This window comes from Idiotropiscis lumnitzeri, chromosome 18, assembly GCF_059441095.1.
Source record: "Idiotropiscis lumnitzeri isolate Australia: NSW breed Sydney's pygmy pipehorse chromosome 18, RoL_Ilum_1.0, whole genome shotgun sequence".
NCBI classification, from domain to species: Eukaryota; Metazoa; Chordata; class Actinopteri; order Syngnathiformes; family Syngnathidae; genus Idiotropiscis; species Idiotropiscis lumnitzeri.
In genome coordinates this window covers 12,792,377-12,808,232 of record NC_142408.1, presented here as the reverse complement: position 1 = coordinate 12,808,232, position 15,856 = coordinate 12,792,377, and the positions used below count along the sequence as shown (strand labels likewise).

The following is a 15,856-nucleotide window of genomic DNA, read 5'->3' as shown; positions in this document are numbered from 1 at the left end:
CGTGCACACACTCATACCTAGGGGCAATTTATAGTGTCCAATCAACCTGCCATGCATGTTTTTGGAATGTGGGAGGAAACCGGAGTACCCGGAGGAAACCCACGCAGGCACGGGGAGAACATGCAAACTCCACACAAGAAGGCAGGAGCCGGGATCGAACCCAGGACCGCTGCTGTCTCTCACTGTGAGGCCATCGCGCTAACCAGTCGCCCACCGTGCCGCCCCTGTATATATATATATATATATATATATATATATATATATATATTTATAGATAATTATAAAATATATTCTATATACTTTTTAAAGTTAAGAATCTTTTTTTGAAAATATCAAATTACAAATCACAGACAGAAGTTATTAAAACACACAGTAGATAAGAAGAAAGAAGAGCCATTATTTATTTATTTATTTATTTATTTATCTATGGAAGTAAAAACTGTACTGTACTGTTTGGTTTCTGTCTCAAAAAAATTATAAAATAATTTTTGAATAACTATTTAAAAACCTTTTATTTATGTATGTATTTATTTTTATGTCAAAAAGTTGCCCATGTGCGATAAAGAGCAAATGACGTCACGGTTTTTACAAGCAGCTCATTCCGCTCAAATCTAACCAATCGATGGAGGCAAAGTGAGAGAGAGACGCGAATGACTCGGGAGCTGAGCCAATAGGATTTGTTTCTGTATTTAATCTGATTCTGGACCAGCCAAGTAAATTTTCGTCAACCTTCCCCATTGGTTGAATGTCCTCCTCGGCGCCTCCTCGGAACAGCAACAAGTATTTTTTTTTGTCTATTGTTGCTGCAGAAAAAGTGAGAGGACGCCCGACACAGTTTAGCGTAAGTTATGTCGTTACATTGAGTGATGTTGTCATTAAGTGTAATACTTTATTATATTGTTGTAGTAATAATAATAATTATTATGATGCGCGAGTTTTGCCCGTACCTCGGCGTTACCTAAACGTTTATGAACAAAAAAAAACCTTGCAGTCATTTGAGAAAAGCAAAAACCCCCCAAAAATTAAACGCTTACCTAATCGACAATAAAAGCAAAACGGTTATCTTTTGATTATCGCTCCCAATTGTGAATATTATGCACAGCTTTCTAGCTTAATTTTTTCCCAAATCTGTTTTTGGTTTGGTCATTTATAAATTCTTGGAAATTGTTTTTCTCAGCATGGACTCTACAAGCCCTTTAGGTGACATTGTATCTCCAGAGTCAACAGTGACAACACTTCTGTCAAGTTCTGGCCACTTTCGAAGCAGCCTATTGTCACCGGAGTTCAACACAACCTTCAGATACAGAGATAAGGTAAATTCCGTTCATTCCATTATACAGCGCTTAAACATGATTTAAAAAGACATAATCCAGATTCATCACCAGTGGTAATGTCAAAATCTCGTGAGCTATGAAACGTGTTATGATGGATGACCCGTTGGACAATTTGTGGAGTAGAAAAGGAGTAATATTGAAACAACAATGAATAATACATTTATTAATACATTATGAATAGTTGTGAAGTATTAGTGTAACAGACAATACCCAAACACATTAATTCAACCAAAATACAATTAACTCAGCATCCTGACCAAGCGCTGTAATAAAGAGAGTACAGGCTAAATTTGCCTGTGAGACAGTTTATACTCTCAACACTGAACTGTGAAAGAAAAAATGAAAAGACCCACAAACAAATGACAAAGCAAAGCACAATAACATTTCAAACAACTTTCAACATAGCTGGCTAGAAATGCTAAGGGCCAAAACTGGCCTACAACTACTTGAACGGCACAGCAAAACAATCCAAACATTTAAGCAAGAGTATTTCAAAAAGCGTACGGTTTGCAAGCACAAGGAACAGGAGTTTAAATGTTTAATAAATTAAGAGGCTCACGGACGAACTGCTCACATTACATCACAGCCAGATGGAGAAGGTCCAGTCATAGCACTAATTGGTGGGTTGGATCAGAAGAGAGAGACACCAATCACGGGAGGCGGAAGTCATAGCCAATCCCAGAACAAGCACCAGGATACACAGATTTGCATGCATTAGTACTTTCGCAATCCAGATTGACAACAGTGAAAAAATATACCACAGATATTATACGGAACCTACATATTTTTTGTTAAATCTTAGTCCTGAATACTCAAGAGTGTGTCATGATCCGCGTCGGAATCTGTGTCATGCTGGGCATACAACTGGTCATAAATGTATGCCCAGCATGACACAGATTCCGACGCGGATCATGACAGAGTGTTTTGTTGTTGGCGATCCAAATGTTGTCAATGTGTCTGTTGTCAACTTGCTTGGCAAGCACATCCAAAGAGATTTTGGGGAGCAGGTATCCAAGCACAAAAATGGCCCTAATCCCCAGAATTGTTCCGAAAAAAAAAAAAAAATCTGAGGGATATATTTAAATTTAAATCTTTTATTTATTTATGTAAACAGAATCACCAATTTGAATAAATGAATGAATAGCTGGTCAAGAATAATATAATAGGCAAATTTCAAATTAATCAAAATTCTGCTCAGAAAAAATTACACAATAAAAAAAAAAACATCTAATATATTGTCTGCATCTCTCTCCCACTCTCTCTTCAATAAAATATGACCAATGTCAGTAATCAGCTGGATGAGGATTTGAAATCATGGATTTAATACAAACATGTAGGTAATGTTGTATTATGATGGAAGCTGTTTGTTAGAATTTCTAATGTGTGTGTGTGAAACGCCTGAATATCAACCGCCTTTTTTTTTTTTAACATCTTTTTATAAAATATCAGGCGATTGTTTTCCGGGCACACTAATCTGAAGTATCCTATAGTGATTACCTTTGCACCAAATAATGTCAGGGATTGCAAAAACACTGTCATTACCTGTCGGTCTGACGCTGTGGGTCCGAGGAGATCTGTTTGGCCTGGCGGCTGGAGTTTAGCATTGCAAGAGAGCGAAGTACCGGGGATTCAGCGAAGGACAAGGACACCCCTACATTATCTAAAATACTTATTCTGACAATGACATCCATACGTAAATGTTTTCTATACTGCTTATCCGCATTAGGGTCATGGATAAAGTGGAGCCTATCCCACTTGACTTTAAGCGAGAGGCATTGTGCACCCTAAACTTGTTGCCAGCTATTTGCAGGCACTAGCAAAGGAATTGATGCTGATGACTTAAATAACATCTTTTGTTGGCTAAGAAGAAAATTTATTGTTGGTTACACACGTGTATTACTCATTTACTTTCAAGAATTGCTCAACTTTTGATTTCCATAGGAATATGGGTCAGCCTCTGCAGCGTTGGACGCCTACATCACTGATTTTGACAGAAGTCGAAACATTGAGTCATCGGGAAGGTTGGTTTTGCCGCGGAGTCCACTGAGTACCCCGAGAAGACCTGGAATGAGCACACGCAGAAACAAATCCGGTAGGTTAACCGTCTGTCATCTGCTAATTCCTAATGTATATTTTGGGGTCTAGGGAGAAATTGATGGGGACATTTGTCCATTCCACTTCCAGGAAATAAAATTGAGTCAAATTGAGTGGTCCTTGTTTTGTAGATAAGAGATAAGAGTTTGTTGAAATTTATTTCCATTCATCCATAGGAATTTTTATAAAGTCAGAGGAGCAGATTACAATCTCAGTTTTTGCAAATTTTGATGGGGCTGAGGTCAGGACTTCCATACTCATCCAAACATGCCAGTATAGACCCTCCATTGTGCAGTGCGACACAGTCGCACTGGATTAAAAAAAGGCCATCTTCAAACTGCTGCTACAAACTTGGAAATGTAAAACTGTCTCAAATGTCCGTCTGTTGGATAGCTTAGATTGATCTTTTTCCATGTAGACTAATGTATACTGGCATTGTCATGGTAAATTTACACGCAAAACTGAACTGAACTTTTGCGTTAAATTGAAGGAAATCTGACTTTTGAAATGCATGTAAACGCATTGATCTGACTGTTTGTGTTTGCTTTTTCAAAAGTTGGATAAACACCCCCAGCCTATTCAAATGGAAACCAAATTCCACGAGCATGTGCTGTATAGAGTACGTAGTTTGCCAAAGATTGAATTTACTGGGACTTGACAAAGGAGTATGAAAAAGTGATGTGGATTATTTCAGTAAGACGATTAATATGTGCATTGAAATATCATCTACGGCAAATTGAACAAATAAATTCTGAGAAAATGGGGTAATCTGATTTGTTGTATTTTTTTCACATTTAAAATGTTTGTTTCTTGAGGTCGCAGCACAGTGTCCTAAAGTTTTCTTAGGAATGTGAATTTGAGTGAATGGTTTTCTATTTGTGGCCTTGTGATTGACTTGCGATCAGTCCAAGGTGTATCCTGCCCTGCATCCAACGTGAACTGTGATACGTCCCAACCTTAACTGAGGACCAACAATGTAGAAAATTCTCCTGACCTATAAGATATTTTTTGTCTTTCAACATCTAGTTCTCAGGGAACATTTAACAGACAGAGAGGTGGATTTCCTGACCCTCCCTGTCAGTTCCCTCCGTCACCGCGACAACCACGATAGACTTTCGATGACAACCGACGAACTGCTGTCTATCCCCCGTGATGGCTCCATGCCTGTTACCCACACAACTGCCTTCATTCAAGGTTTCACTTACACTTACACTCACGTTTACATGCACTAAATTTCTTTAAATCGATCGAATTTGGTTTAAAACTTTGATCGGATACACCGGTTTCATGGAGACTTAAAGTGTTGATCTGATAAGGATTTACGGGTTCATGCATCAGACTTGCGATCTCAACAAATTATTTTGACATGCGCAGATTGAACACATATCCCGTAAATAGTGGTAGAAGAAGTAGAAGCCGAACACGGCTTCTGTGTCACTAAAACATCACTCCGTCCACTTCTTCTTTGGATTATTTCACATATTTTTCCCGTTTGAGCTGTTTCGCTGTGTTAACACTCCCTAATGGAGCTGCAACACGTCCTCCAGATTTCACTTTTCAGTTCAATCTTGCGCCCGCTTTGTCTCGCTCACTCTGCTTCTATAGAAGAGTTAGTATACTAACTCCCGTGAATAACAGAATCACATTACAGACATAAAGACGGTTTGTTCTGATATTTCAGAATGTTTTCCTGTGTTCCGATCCTATTATCAATCGACATAAACCACCCCTCTCGTTCTTCTTTGTCGAAATTAACATGATCGGGTCAGAATATTCAGACTGGAGTGTGTATATGAAGCATTTTAATTCCAATCAGGCTTTAAATCTGAATAAATGTGTCTGTATAAACTTAGCTAATGTGATATGTGTGAAACTTTGATTGGATCGTGAAATTAAATGTTGTTGACTACCACAGTAATCACAGAATTTAACCGTCTATAACCTCAAGTGCGGTCCTCTCCTTGTGTGTTTGCAGATTCAGGTCGTTTGTCTCAGTCGGTTGCCTCTCAGACCCGTGTCTCACCCAAACCAGGGTACAGAGCAGGCGGTAACATATCCCAACCACATTTAAGCAGAAATTGCAGCATCTGCAGGTTCAATCTCTCACCCTCATGATTTCATTCTGTGTATGATTTGGGATTTTGACAGATGTATATCATCCACCAGGTGTGATGGCGAACCCGAAGTTTCCAGTTTGAAACAAGATGTTCCCTTTGTCAGATGCTTAACAGTAACCGCCATTCACTATTATCCTGAAGTCTTTAACTCTATTTTCGGAGCATACTCTAACGTAAGCTTCTTCTGTTAGTGTGCACACAGAGCAGCGAGGACAGACCAGGCTTTGCTGTCTTCACCGCCTGGTTTACAATGCAGGGACAGTGGGAACAAGGCAGACCTGGCCCACACTGGGAGGAACAGCGTGACAGCCTGGATCCAAGAATGTGACCTTAGCAAGCCACAACGCCCTTCAGAAGTCTACTTTTGTGATAAGCTTGGTACAACATTGTTCACTCATTATTAGCATCATCGATTTCAAACAGTTTTTCATCCTTTTTTTTGGTTGTCATGACAAGGGAAGCCTTACTTATTAATGACAGAGCTTTCCAGTTACGTTTAATTTTTTAACATTAACGCAACAGTCCTAGCTGACTTTCTAACAATTCCTGCAACTAAGAATACAAAACATTTCAGTTATTTAATTATTTTACCAAAATGATTTTCTCTTTAGGGTACAATATTAATTGTACCATGTCTATTAGTTTATGATGCATTGTGCAAACCCAAAGACTTTCCATATTTTTATTTTTATTTTATTTTAATATTATGTCCTTTTTTGCTCTTCAAGGTGTTGTTCCACCAGTAGCAACAATAACCACTGCACGCTCGTGGTTAGCAGACACAAAGGATGATCCTGGCAAGATACCTAACCAGGTATAAGATCCAGATGCCTTTTTTATCAACTATTTAGAGTTTCAAAATGCATTATATTACATGAGATTATATTTCCTGAGTGCTTTGGGTTTGTGTAATGGCGTTGATGCAATTTATCTTGACTGATTTGGGGCACTTTGCATGTGTGATCTGTTTAAGGAATAATTAAAAAAAACATGCACCATATATCTGGCCTATAAGGCGCACCCGTCTATAAGCCACAGCAACTCTCAGTAAGAAAGACATACAAGCCGCACCAGGCTACAAGCCGCGCTTTTCTATGTTGAAAAAAAAAATGTTGTTTACTGCACGTACAGAACAAATTTTTACTGTGAATGCACATAAACAGTGGCTTTTAACACAGCAACAACTTTGCTAATTAAAACACAACAGACCCAAGAGAGAAAAAAAATCTAGATTTATTTCGCATATTTTCTGAACTATAGAGCGCCCCTACCACTGAAAGAAAAATCCACAGAAAAGCTGCACTGTTGTATTAGCCGAGTGGATCAAAATCGAGGAAAAAAGTCGCAGCTTATAGTCCGGAAAATACGGCAATAAATTAAACTTTGACTTTCAGAAATTAAACAAAGGAAATGGAACAATGTGTGTTTTTATGTTTATATGTAAAAAAAAAATCAGGGTGACACCCAGCAGAGTCTCATGGATTTAAGGCTCCAGTTGGCTGAACAGATATCTTTGATCGCTTCAGAGAGAAAAAGCTCGGACTTCACAGAATCTCTTGAGAGAGGTATATAATAGAAAATGATAGTGATGCTTAAAAGACTCACTGTCTGTGTTGACTCTTTTTTTATGTTCTCCATTTGTCAGATAACCGGCTGGAGTTACTGATCCAGAAAGCGGATCAAGTGCTCAACTCTCTAAGTCATAGTTTTGGAAGAGCAGAAAGTCTTCCAGATTCAGGTATGATTATTGCATTGTATTCCTTTGGTTCTTATTACCTACAGTATGAGCAAAGCAAGTCATCTAACTCTGATTATCAGATTTATGTTTCTTCATTTTCCTACGGGTGTTTACTCTGCTCAATTAGAATTGCATAGTGAAGAAATGAAGCTTTGCTCGGCTTTACAAGGCCCCCCCTTCCCAATGTAAGATTGCCTACATTTACACTTTGGCTGTTATTACTTTCATTGATTAACAATAGATATAGTGTTGTATCGCTAATTGTTTATTGATGATGTAGAGACTCAAAGGGAGAAGCAGAGGTCATCACAAGGGCTCTGTCAGAGGAAACCAAGCAGGTATGGCTGACCCATGATTCTTTTAAAATGTAAAGGGAGAATAAAAACAAACAAACTTTGGAACAGTATTTAAGACACTTGCATATTCTGCAAATAATTTTTGTGACAAAACATAACTAATAAACTAGACTGTGAGTGGTTTCCAGTGGCGGGCCGTACATTTCATACATAGGCCTACTTAGTCCTACTTAGTCCATGTTGAATAAATTCCCCTCATATTACCATCATACATGACACCACGGCTGGACAAATATTAGACAGAAAGACACTTACACAGTACTGAGTGAGTGTTGGACGACCCAGCTTCTCTTGAAAGGTCTGTCTTGAAAATGGCCTGGCAAGTGTATCTGCAAATAAATCCACACATTTACCTCCTTTGGCCATTGTGGTTTGAAAAAGCAAGAATATATTTTAGATTTTCGAACGGCCCCCAGTTACAACTTCATGGTGTGCTGATTCCGGATAGCGCTGCCCCCTCACGAGTGACTATCCAATCACAAAACGTGTTCATCAGCGTAAGGCCAGCGAGAAGGCTCACTGTAACCAACTCGTGATCTGATTGGCTATCGCAACTGTCTATTAACTGTAAAAGCCCCGTTGAGACACAGAACAGACGCCCGCACGATTGTATATGAAGGCCTCGGACGAATAGTGCATGCTGCTGGTATCGTGAAATCTGCCTGGAAACACGAGCTAGCTGAATTCTGATTGGATAAAAACTCTCACCTAAAAATACTAGACTAGGATATAATATGGCATCAATGTGAAGAATATGATCATGATTTCTTGATTATGTTAGGCCAGCAGAGAAGGCCTTGGCCGCCGACCACTGGTGGTTTCTAAATTAGTTGCTACGTAATGATGGAAACATGTAAACCAGTTCGATATAGTCAATGCTGTACCAGTTTACAATGCAAGGAGATACAGATCATCCTTTGAAACCCTCAGATGTGCAAATACAGCGGACACATTAGACTGTGAATTTGTATTTCATTGAGCTTGTGTTGCTTTAATAATCACGTCCTGTCACATGATGTTTGATATTATCTTGTACCAGCAAGATTGCCTCTGTCTCCTCTTGACTCAGAATTTCAGTCATGATAGTAGCAGCATCTGCACACAGCCCGGTCCATTAGAGGCTCTGAAACAGATGATGTTTAGACTGCAGGCTGTGGAGGCGGAGCTTCAACGACTTCCAATTCCGACTTGCAGTAAAGAAACTCGTAGGGTTTGTAATTTGTTTACTCTCCCCATAAAGACCAAAATTGCTCAAATTGCATACAACTTTATAAAGCGCCCTGTCATTGACTTTTGAACCAGCAAACCTCAAAACTGGCCAAAATGCTCATCTTTATTTATATAGGGCTTTGATTATAAGCTTTTAAAGTCGCGGGCAAGGGCTGGCCATGACGATTTCGAAGTCACGATTGACGTTACAGTAGCAAATTAATGTACCATTAGAACGATCCTTTTGATACAATTATTATGTCCTGACACAATCGCACTTTTTGCACAATCCAATATAAGATCTGTGTTGTGCCCGTAAGGGGGGTTGGTAGTTCATACCTCACAAGATGTACCATTTGTGCTAATTTAGTTTGACACACAGCAGTGTAAACTTAAAAAAATATTTTCATGACTGCCTTTGCATTTTGCAGTGGCATAGATGCACCATCTCACTCTGAGAGCTGTCTGTAACTTTTGGTCAAATTTAGTTTCCTTGTGTATAGGTGAGATAATATCTCAAAACACAACGTTTTCCATGATGTATTATTTTAACCATTACATTAAAACAATTGGAAGAATTAATACTTCACCGAGGGCGTAAATAAAATTACCATTGTTATCATTACACTTTCAGATATAGCTTTTGTATCGTATCTCAGCAGGTTGTGCTGGAAGTAAAGTTGTGATTGGTTGGTTTATTGTGTTGATTTAATGTGATTCCCAAATGGCTTCTTTTGTCTTTTCTTGTCTACAACGCTTTATTTCATGGTGTGTTTGTTTTGCAGAGACTTGAAAGTGAAGCAGAACAGGGTTTATCTGGTGCTCCATCACTACAAAGGTACCGAAACTAAATACGTCAATCATATGATCTCGCACATTGAGTCATCAAAGAAACTTAAAGAAAAATAACTGGCGGTGAAATGCCCTAAAATTACAAAATCCAGTTTTGGATCTGCAGTTTGATAATGAAGAAACTGAAATGATTATTTCAAGGTGCAAGGCATTGTAAACGTTTGATAATGTATTTTTTGTAACATGCTTGCCATATTTCTTATGGTTGTAATTAATTTCCAGAAATTGATTGCGCTGCATTGTTTATAAAATGTAATGTTATAACCACTGTAAGCCAATTAATTTAAAAACACAGTTTCCACCCCCAGGGCTCTACATCACCTCAGTCGTCTTAAGATGCTGTTGGAGGAACCAGGAGAAAAACATGAGGAAGAGGAGAAGGATATAGATGAAGGACGGTACTCTTCTTCATCTATTGACAGACTCGTGTCTTCTGCAGGATTCCCATTAAACATAGAAACCATATCAGATAGAGACGTTCCTAGTCCGTGTCACCAGTAGTGAACGAGTGTCGCATACTTTTAGTTATGTTGAGCAAGTGTGGAGAAAAGCCATTGCCAAAAAGTGCAGATGTTGAAATTATATTTTAATTTTTGTTTCACGTAAAAGTGTAATAAATCAAAACTATGCCCATCAAGTCACAAGTACATAATATCAAAAGTGTATTAAGGCCAGTACCTTTTGGCAAACAAGTGACTAAACAACATGAAGTCTGTAAACGGAATGTTAGTATTTCCAATTTCGCACATAATATTGTGGATGTTGAATTATTTCCATGTACTGTGAAGGGGAGTAGATAAGTAGTTGTTGACAATAGACACATTTTCTATTTAAATCTTTTTCTGTGAGGTTAAAATGCATAAAATAGCATTTACTGTCCAGTATTATGTAAAACCTTCTTATGCAAAGGATGTTTTGCAGAAGTAGGCTTAGAAGCAGGCTAAAGGAGACTCGGGATAATCAACAGAAAACTCATGATAGCTTCACTAAGCAATCCATGGAGTCGTAAATAATCTACGGGCTACACTTAGACACCAAAGACTGTTCTTTAAATATTCTATGCATTTATTTTTTTTAAACATTTTGATGTTGTATTCTTTTATATACACATGTAAGCATGATGCAAGTTATATTATATTGTATCACAGATGTTCACAATATTTTTTCTTAAATGACACTGAGCACTACTAACAGCTCTGTAAAAGAGCCTCTTCAAAGTTCTGTAAGTTTTTCCCACCCAAATGTATTCCCAAATCCAAGTGAGTAAAGCCTTGTGACTGGAATTAAAATGACAAGTGCACGTTTTGTTTGTGGTCACGTTCTTTAAATTGTTGTGGTCACTATGTTGTGAGTTTATATCTGAAATGATCAGTACTGGAGTAACACACATTGCAGTGCCTCAACTTAGATGCGGTTTGCAGTCATTATGGACACAAATTTCTTGTACATTTAAAATTTTGAACATATTCTTAATCTGTTTCAGGTCTGGACTTTGGCTGTGCTTTTCTAACACATGAATATGTTTTGCCCAATCTCAAGTCTTTTGCCAACAGGTTGATGGGAAGATGGATAGGGGCAAATACAAGACTATGCTGTGTCTGATTCTAACCTTGCGTGGATTAGAGAAAATACAGCCCCATGCTTGTGCACACAATTCTTGCTGACTTATTAAACACATCCATTGTATAAACTATTAAAAGACCAAAATAAGTATGACATTCATGCCCATCCTGAGTGTAAACTTTTGACTCCAGCATGTGTTTTACGAATCTGTCAATTTATATATATATATATATATATTAGGGCTGTCAAAATGAAAGCGTTAGCTCAAGATTATTATTTCTTTTAAATTAACGCTAGATATTTTAACTCCGTTTTATTTTTTTCAAACATTAATTTGCATAACTTTAAGACATTCCAAATTAGTTGTAAATCTTTAGCACATGATCTCAGAACAAAACACCTTGCCTAAGTTACCACTGGTCCTTGCAAAGTTCAAACCAACGCTGCTGGAGTGTGGTGCTTACAACTAAATGTAGATTTTGAGAATTGTTTCTAAAAAAAAAAAAAAAATCCTTTGAAGATGACTCAGTTTAGATCGCATTGAAGGATCACACACTTCAAATTTGGGGATCTTGCATTAATTACAATTTGTTATTCAAGTAAATACCTGTTTAAAAGCCTCACAAAAAAATAGTAGTAGAAAAAATTATATAAATCGCAATTAATTATGGATTTTTTGCGATTAAAAAAATGTAATCGCTTGACAGCACTAATTCATATATATATATATATATATATATATATATATACATACATAGATAGATAGATTGATAGATATATCTATGTATATATAAAATGGCACATAATAAATTATCCCTTTTTTTTCAGATTCTATTGAAATTTTACCCTGTGCTTTGCGTCTATGCACACAATATAGTGTATGGCAGAGCTATTGAGGCTACATTCCCTGCAGAGCCGTTCACAGATTTAGATTTAATTGAATTGCTACGGTACTAGAATTGTATTAAGTTATTAATGTATACAATACAGTACAATTTTATTTATATAGCGCATACATTTGTTAATTTCAATCATTTCTGGAACTTGTTCGCTTTCATTTCGTATTTCATTTCATTTTAAGAATGTAACGTCTCCATTACTGTCTAAATCCATACATTAATGAGCCCATTACTCCCTCCAGACATGACGGTTTTGCCTGTATGGTCAAACGTGACACTCTGCACACTGTCCCTTTGCCCTGATAGGCTGCTGACTTTGCAGGAATCCACATCCACCAGTCGGACCAAACTGTCACTGCTTGCAATTGCCAGCATCTTCCTTGATGGACTGAACGCCACCTGATTGGCGCTCAGGGGCCCCGCATCTATCGTGCGAAGAGCCGAGGCGGGTCTCCTGATGTCCCACAGGTGGATGATGCCGTGGGTGTCACAGGAAGCAATGACTTCCTCAGCAAGGCCTAAGGTAGCATAATTGCAGGGATGCTGGTGTCCAATAAAGGATGCAGTGCACACTCCAAGTCTGATGTCCCACAGGGCAAGAGTTTTATCTGCTGAAGAAGTGAGGAGAGTGTTGGAGAAGGCCTGGAAGCAGACGCTGTTAACGGAGGCAGTGTGGCGACGCATTGTCAGCCGGCAGCGCTGGCTATTCAGGTCCCACAGTTTGGCAGTTTTATCAGAGGAACAGGACACCAGGAAGTGACCACATGAGTGAAAGGAACACCCCCAGGTGGGTTGGCTATGACCGGAGAATGTCAACACACAGCGTCCGCAAAATAAATCCCAGAGCCTTACCTGCATGAAGAATGATGAGGTTAAACGGTAGAAGTCAAAATAAGCACAAAAGGGTTAGACATGGCTTTGGCAAGATAAAATAATGATGAATGAAGGAGGAGTTTCTATGAAAAAAAAATTCTGACAAGGTGGATTTGTGAAAGCTATTCCACAAATAAAAGGGGGTTTGTTGTAGTGCAATACTGTACATACTTTCCACCTCGACTTTTGGTGAAAAATGGCTAGTACTTTTTTCATAAATCCTTCTAAATGTAAGTGAAAATTTGGTGGCCTCAACTAAGTGAAACATCTGTTCAGTGTAAAGAACATTCGAATGAGTTTCATGTGTCTTAAAGATGACAAGCAAATGTGAACTCACTGTAGTGTCTCCACTAGTTGTTGCCAGTTTAGTTCCTTCTGGGTGAAAACTGCAGCTGGACAGCCAATCAGAGTGTCCTTCACCTGTCAGCACCATCTGACCCACCTGACACGTGACATCAGAAAATAGTAAAACGGCCAGTAATTCTAGACAAAACACATTTGATTAAATTAGGATGTTATCATAATATGTCTAAAATGTCACTTTATATTGAGTATGTTGATAATATTTATGATTATGGTGGGAGCCTTCCAGAAGTTTTTGGAATGAGACAGCAAGTGCATTGCCCCTGGAGGGGATTGCTTTGACGTATAGGTGTCCCAAAGATGTATGCACACTTCAAATAATTGAAAGTGTTTGGTAAAATTCCTTTAATTTTCAATTACATAGTAATAGTATTTACAAGAGCTTTATTGAAACAATTCTCTTTCAATTTGTACTACAACTGTGTTTTCATATAGAAATTTTGCAGGGTTGACTTCCCCTGTAGGACTAATGGGGCAGAATAGAACATAGAACATTTTATGGCAACGAAATTTTGGGGGGTGACTTCCCCTTTAAGACTAATAAGAGCATATTGTATTGGACATATTTGATTTGACCTCCTCTTTAAGTATTGTACAATTTTGTTATGTTCTAGTGTTAATTTTCAAACAGCATAAAATTGCTGTGACTAATTACAATATTAAATATACTTTTTAGGATTAAAACCACCACCTTGTTTTTGATGAGCACGTAGACCTGCTAATGCTGGTCGTTATAGTGAGACTATTAGAGTCAGGTTGGGCTGCAGCTATCGCGTATTTTGGCATTATGCAAGCTTACTGAAATTCTATCAGATAATTATGGATTTAAGTACAAATAATATATATATAAATATTTGTTGCTTAGGTAAATATACAGAGGATAGATAAACACTTTCCCACTTAATAATGAACAACCAGCTGGTTTTCATTTTTGGATAATCAACATTTTTTACATGAATTTAAACCATGCTTAGAAGAACAGTCAAGTATTTTGTTGTGCCCAAGCAGAAATGTTATTACCTTCTCTCTGCTGGCTGGCAGTGCCCACAGCCGCCAACTGCAGTCATCACTGGCACTTGCGAGGATTTTTTTTCCTGGATGGAGGCTGATGCAACTTATGGGAAGAGTGTGGGCTTTGATGGAATAGAACAGTCTGAAAGAATTTGGGCTTTTCTGTTCACTAGGATTTCCCTGAGTCTGTTGAAGGTTCACTGGCCTGCTGTATACAGGAAATTCTGTATCTTTTGGGTGTCTTGGGTTGCTTTGCAAATGGGCTTTGCTCTTCTTGGTCTTTTTCTCTGTCTTGACTTGGGTTTTGTCCAAAATGATGCTTGCATGCATGTTGTTCTGTATCCGTTCACTTTCCAAACTGAGAAGCATCTTCTGCCTCAGGGCTACCTCATATTTGTCATCCAGCTGCCTCAGCGCTGGCTCATAGGCCGCCAGGCGTTTCTTCAGCCGCTTTATGTCCTCCATCAAACGGCTTTTGTCAGCAACAAGTCTCTGGAAATGCAGCCGGTGCAAATCTCTGTCCCTTTGCAGCCTCACAAGGATGTCCCCTGCAGACAGCACTTCCTGTTTGAACTGGTAGGTCTCTCTGTAGACCTTCTGAAGTTCAGACTGAAGGAGCAGCTTGTGCGTAAGGGCATCGGGGACTACAAGGGCGCCTGGTGGGGGAGGAGCTGACAAGAAGGGCTCTGTCAGGAGTTTCTGAGCAGAGCTGTACCACTCTACCTCAAAACAGTCCAGAGTCTGGCTCAGGCCAATTTTCTGGAGAAAGTTCCTGATAAAGTCGTCTACCGCCTCTGGGATGTTACTGTGTTCTTCTTTAAACGTTCCAAGAAGAGTAGGAGTGGAGGCAGCAGACGTCTTCACCGCCTCCGTAAAGTTCACCTCTGCATTGCTCTGTTTGCCCTTGACAATAGAAAGCTCACTAGTCCCTTTCATTTCTTTTTCACTGGCTTTTGCTGACATGTTTTCCCTTCTGGCGTCGTGTTTTGTGGTTGCTAAAGTAACTGTACACTCAGCAACTGATTAGAGGGAGCGCTAGTATATCCTGTAAATAGTTCACGTTTCTAACTATAACATCATTTAACTTTCCGAATTTTCCTTCTAATTTGCTGTCTTTATTCATGCATAGAGATAAAGTATAGTCAACTCAGATTTGATTTTATTCCCGATGGTGCTCTTGGTGACGTAATAGAGAGTTTGTTACTGACGTCACCCCACAATGTATTGCGGTTACGAGCCCCCATTTCACACTGACACTCACACACGTTGAACTGCTAGTGCTAATTAATGAATGAACGAATGAAAGGTGGAGGGACTTAATACACACTAATGAATTCAGACTAAAACGTGACAAAAACAATTGACTGAAAAAAGAAGCGTAGCCTCATTATTATCCCTCATTTACTTAGCTAACAGTTACTGTATAAGATGTCGCAGATTTCTCATA

At 38.6% G+C, this 15,856-nt stretch overlaps 2 protein-coding genes across 5 annotated transcripts; one reads left to right on the top strand and one right to left on the bottom strand.

The window, feature by feature from the left end:
* The first annotated feature begins 749 nt into the window (after positions 1-749).
* Positions 750-11,000, top strand: c18h18orf54 (chromosome 18 C18orf54 homolog). 4 transcript variants are annotated; one of them, XM_088281423.1, is made up of 15 exons: positions 750-841; positions 1,178-1,313; positions 3,276-3,426; positions 4,455-4,622; positions 5,404-5,521; positions 5,595-5,658; positions 5,737-5,923; positions 6,274-6,359; positions 7,002-7,110; positions 7,191-7,283; positions 7,411-7,468; positions 7,564-7,621; positions 8,709-8,849; positions 9,634-9,686; positions 10,009-11,000. In XM_088281423.1, the coding sequence occupies exons 2-15, from the start codon at positions 1,179-1,181 to the stop codon at positions 10,199-10,201; spliced, it is 1,614 nt and encodes a 537-aa protein (XP_088137549.1). In that variant the 5' UTR covers positions 750-841; position 1,178; the 3' UTR covers positions 10,202-11,000. The 4 variants fall into 4 exon arrangements, with proteins under 4 accessions (XP_088137549.1, XP_088137551.1, XP_088137550.1 ...); XM_088281425.1 differs by having other exon boundaries at positions 9,996-10,184; XM_088281424.1 differs by lacking the exon at positions 8,709-8,849.
* A 1,366-nt stretch (positions 11,001-12,366) lies between these two features.
* spag16 (sperm associated antigen 16) lies at positions 12,367-15,372 on the bottom strand. The gene is made up of 3 exons (XM_088282194.1): positions 14,419-15,372; positions 13,373-13,477; positions 12,367-13,014 (listed from the first exon to the last, which is right to left on the bottom strand). Exons 1-3 carry the CDS (start codon positions 15,370-15,372, stop codon positions 12,367-12,369), a joined length of 1,707 nt encoding a protein of 568 aa, XP_088138320.1.
* Between the last annotated feature and the right edge of the window lie 484 nt (positions 15,373-15,856).

What these genes read in the sequence shown, in the direction of transcription:
- c18h18orf54 (XM_088281423.1), top strand. Translation starts at nt 1,179, where the DNA reads ATGGACTCTACAAGCCCTTTAGGTGACATTGTATCTCCAGAGTCAACA. An exon ending in CACACGCAGAAACAAATCCG is followed by an intron (nt 3,427 to 4,454) that starts GTAGGTTAACCG and finishes TTCAACATCTAG; the next exon opens with TTCTCAGGGAACATTTAACA. An exon ending in CTGGCAAGATACCTAACCAG is followed by an intron (nt 6,360 to 7,001) that starts GTATAAGATCCA and finishes AAAAAAAATCAG; the next exon opens with GGTGACACCCAGCAGAGTCT.
- spag16 (XM_088282194.1), bottom strand. Translation starts at nt 15,372, where the DNA reads ATGTCAGCAAAAGCCAGTGAAAAAGAAATGAAAGGGACTAGTGAGCTT. An exon ending in TGCCAGCCAGCAGAGAGAAG is followed by an intron (nt 13,478 to 14,418) that starts GTAATAACATTT and finishes GTCACGTGTCAG; the next exon opens with GTGGGTCAGATGGTGCTGAC. An exon ending in CAACTAGTGGAGACACTACA is followed by an intron (nt 13,015 to 13,372) that starts GTGAGTTCACAT and finishes TTCTTCATGCAG; the next exon opens with GTAAGGCTCTGGGATTTATT.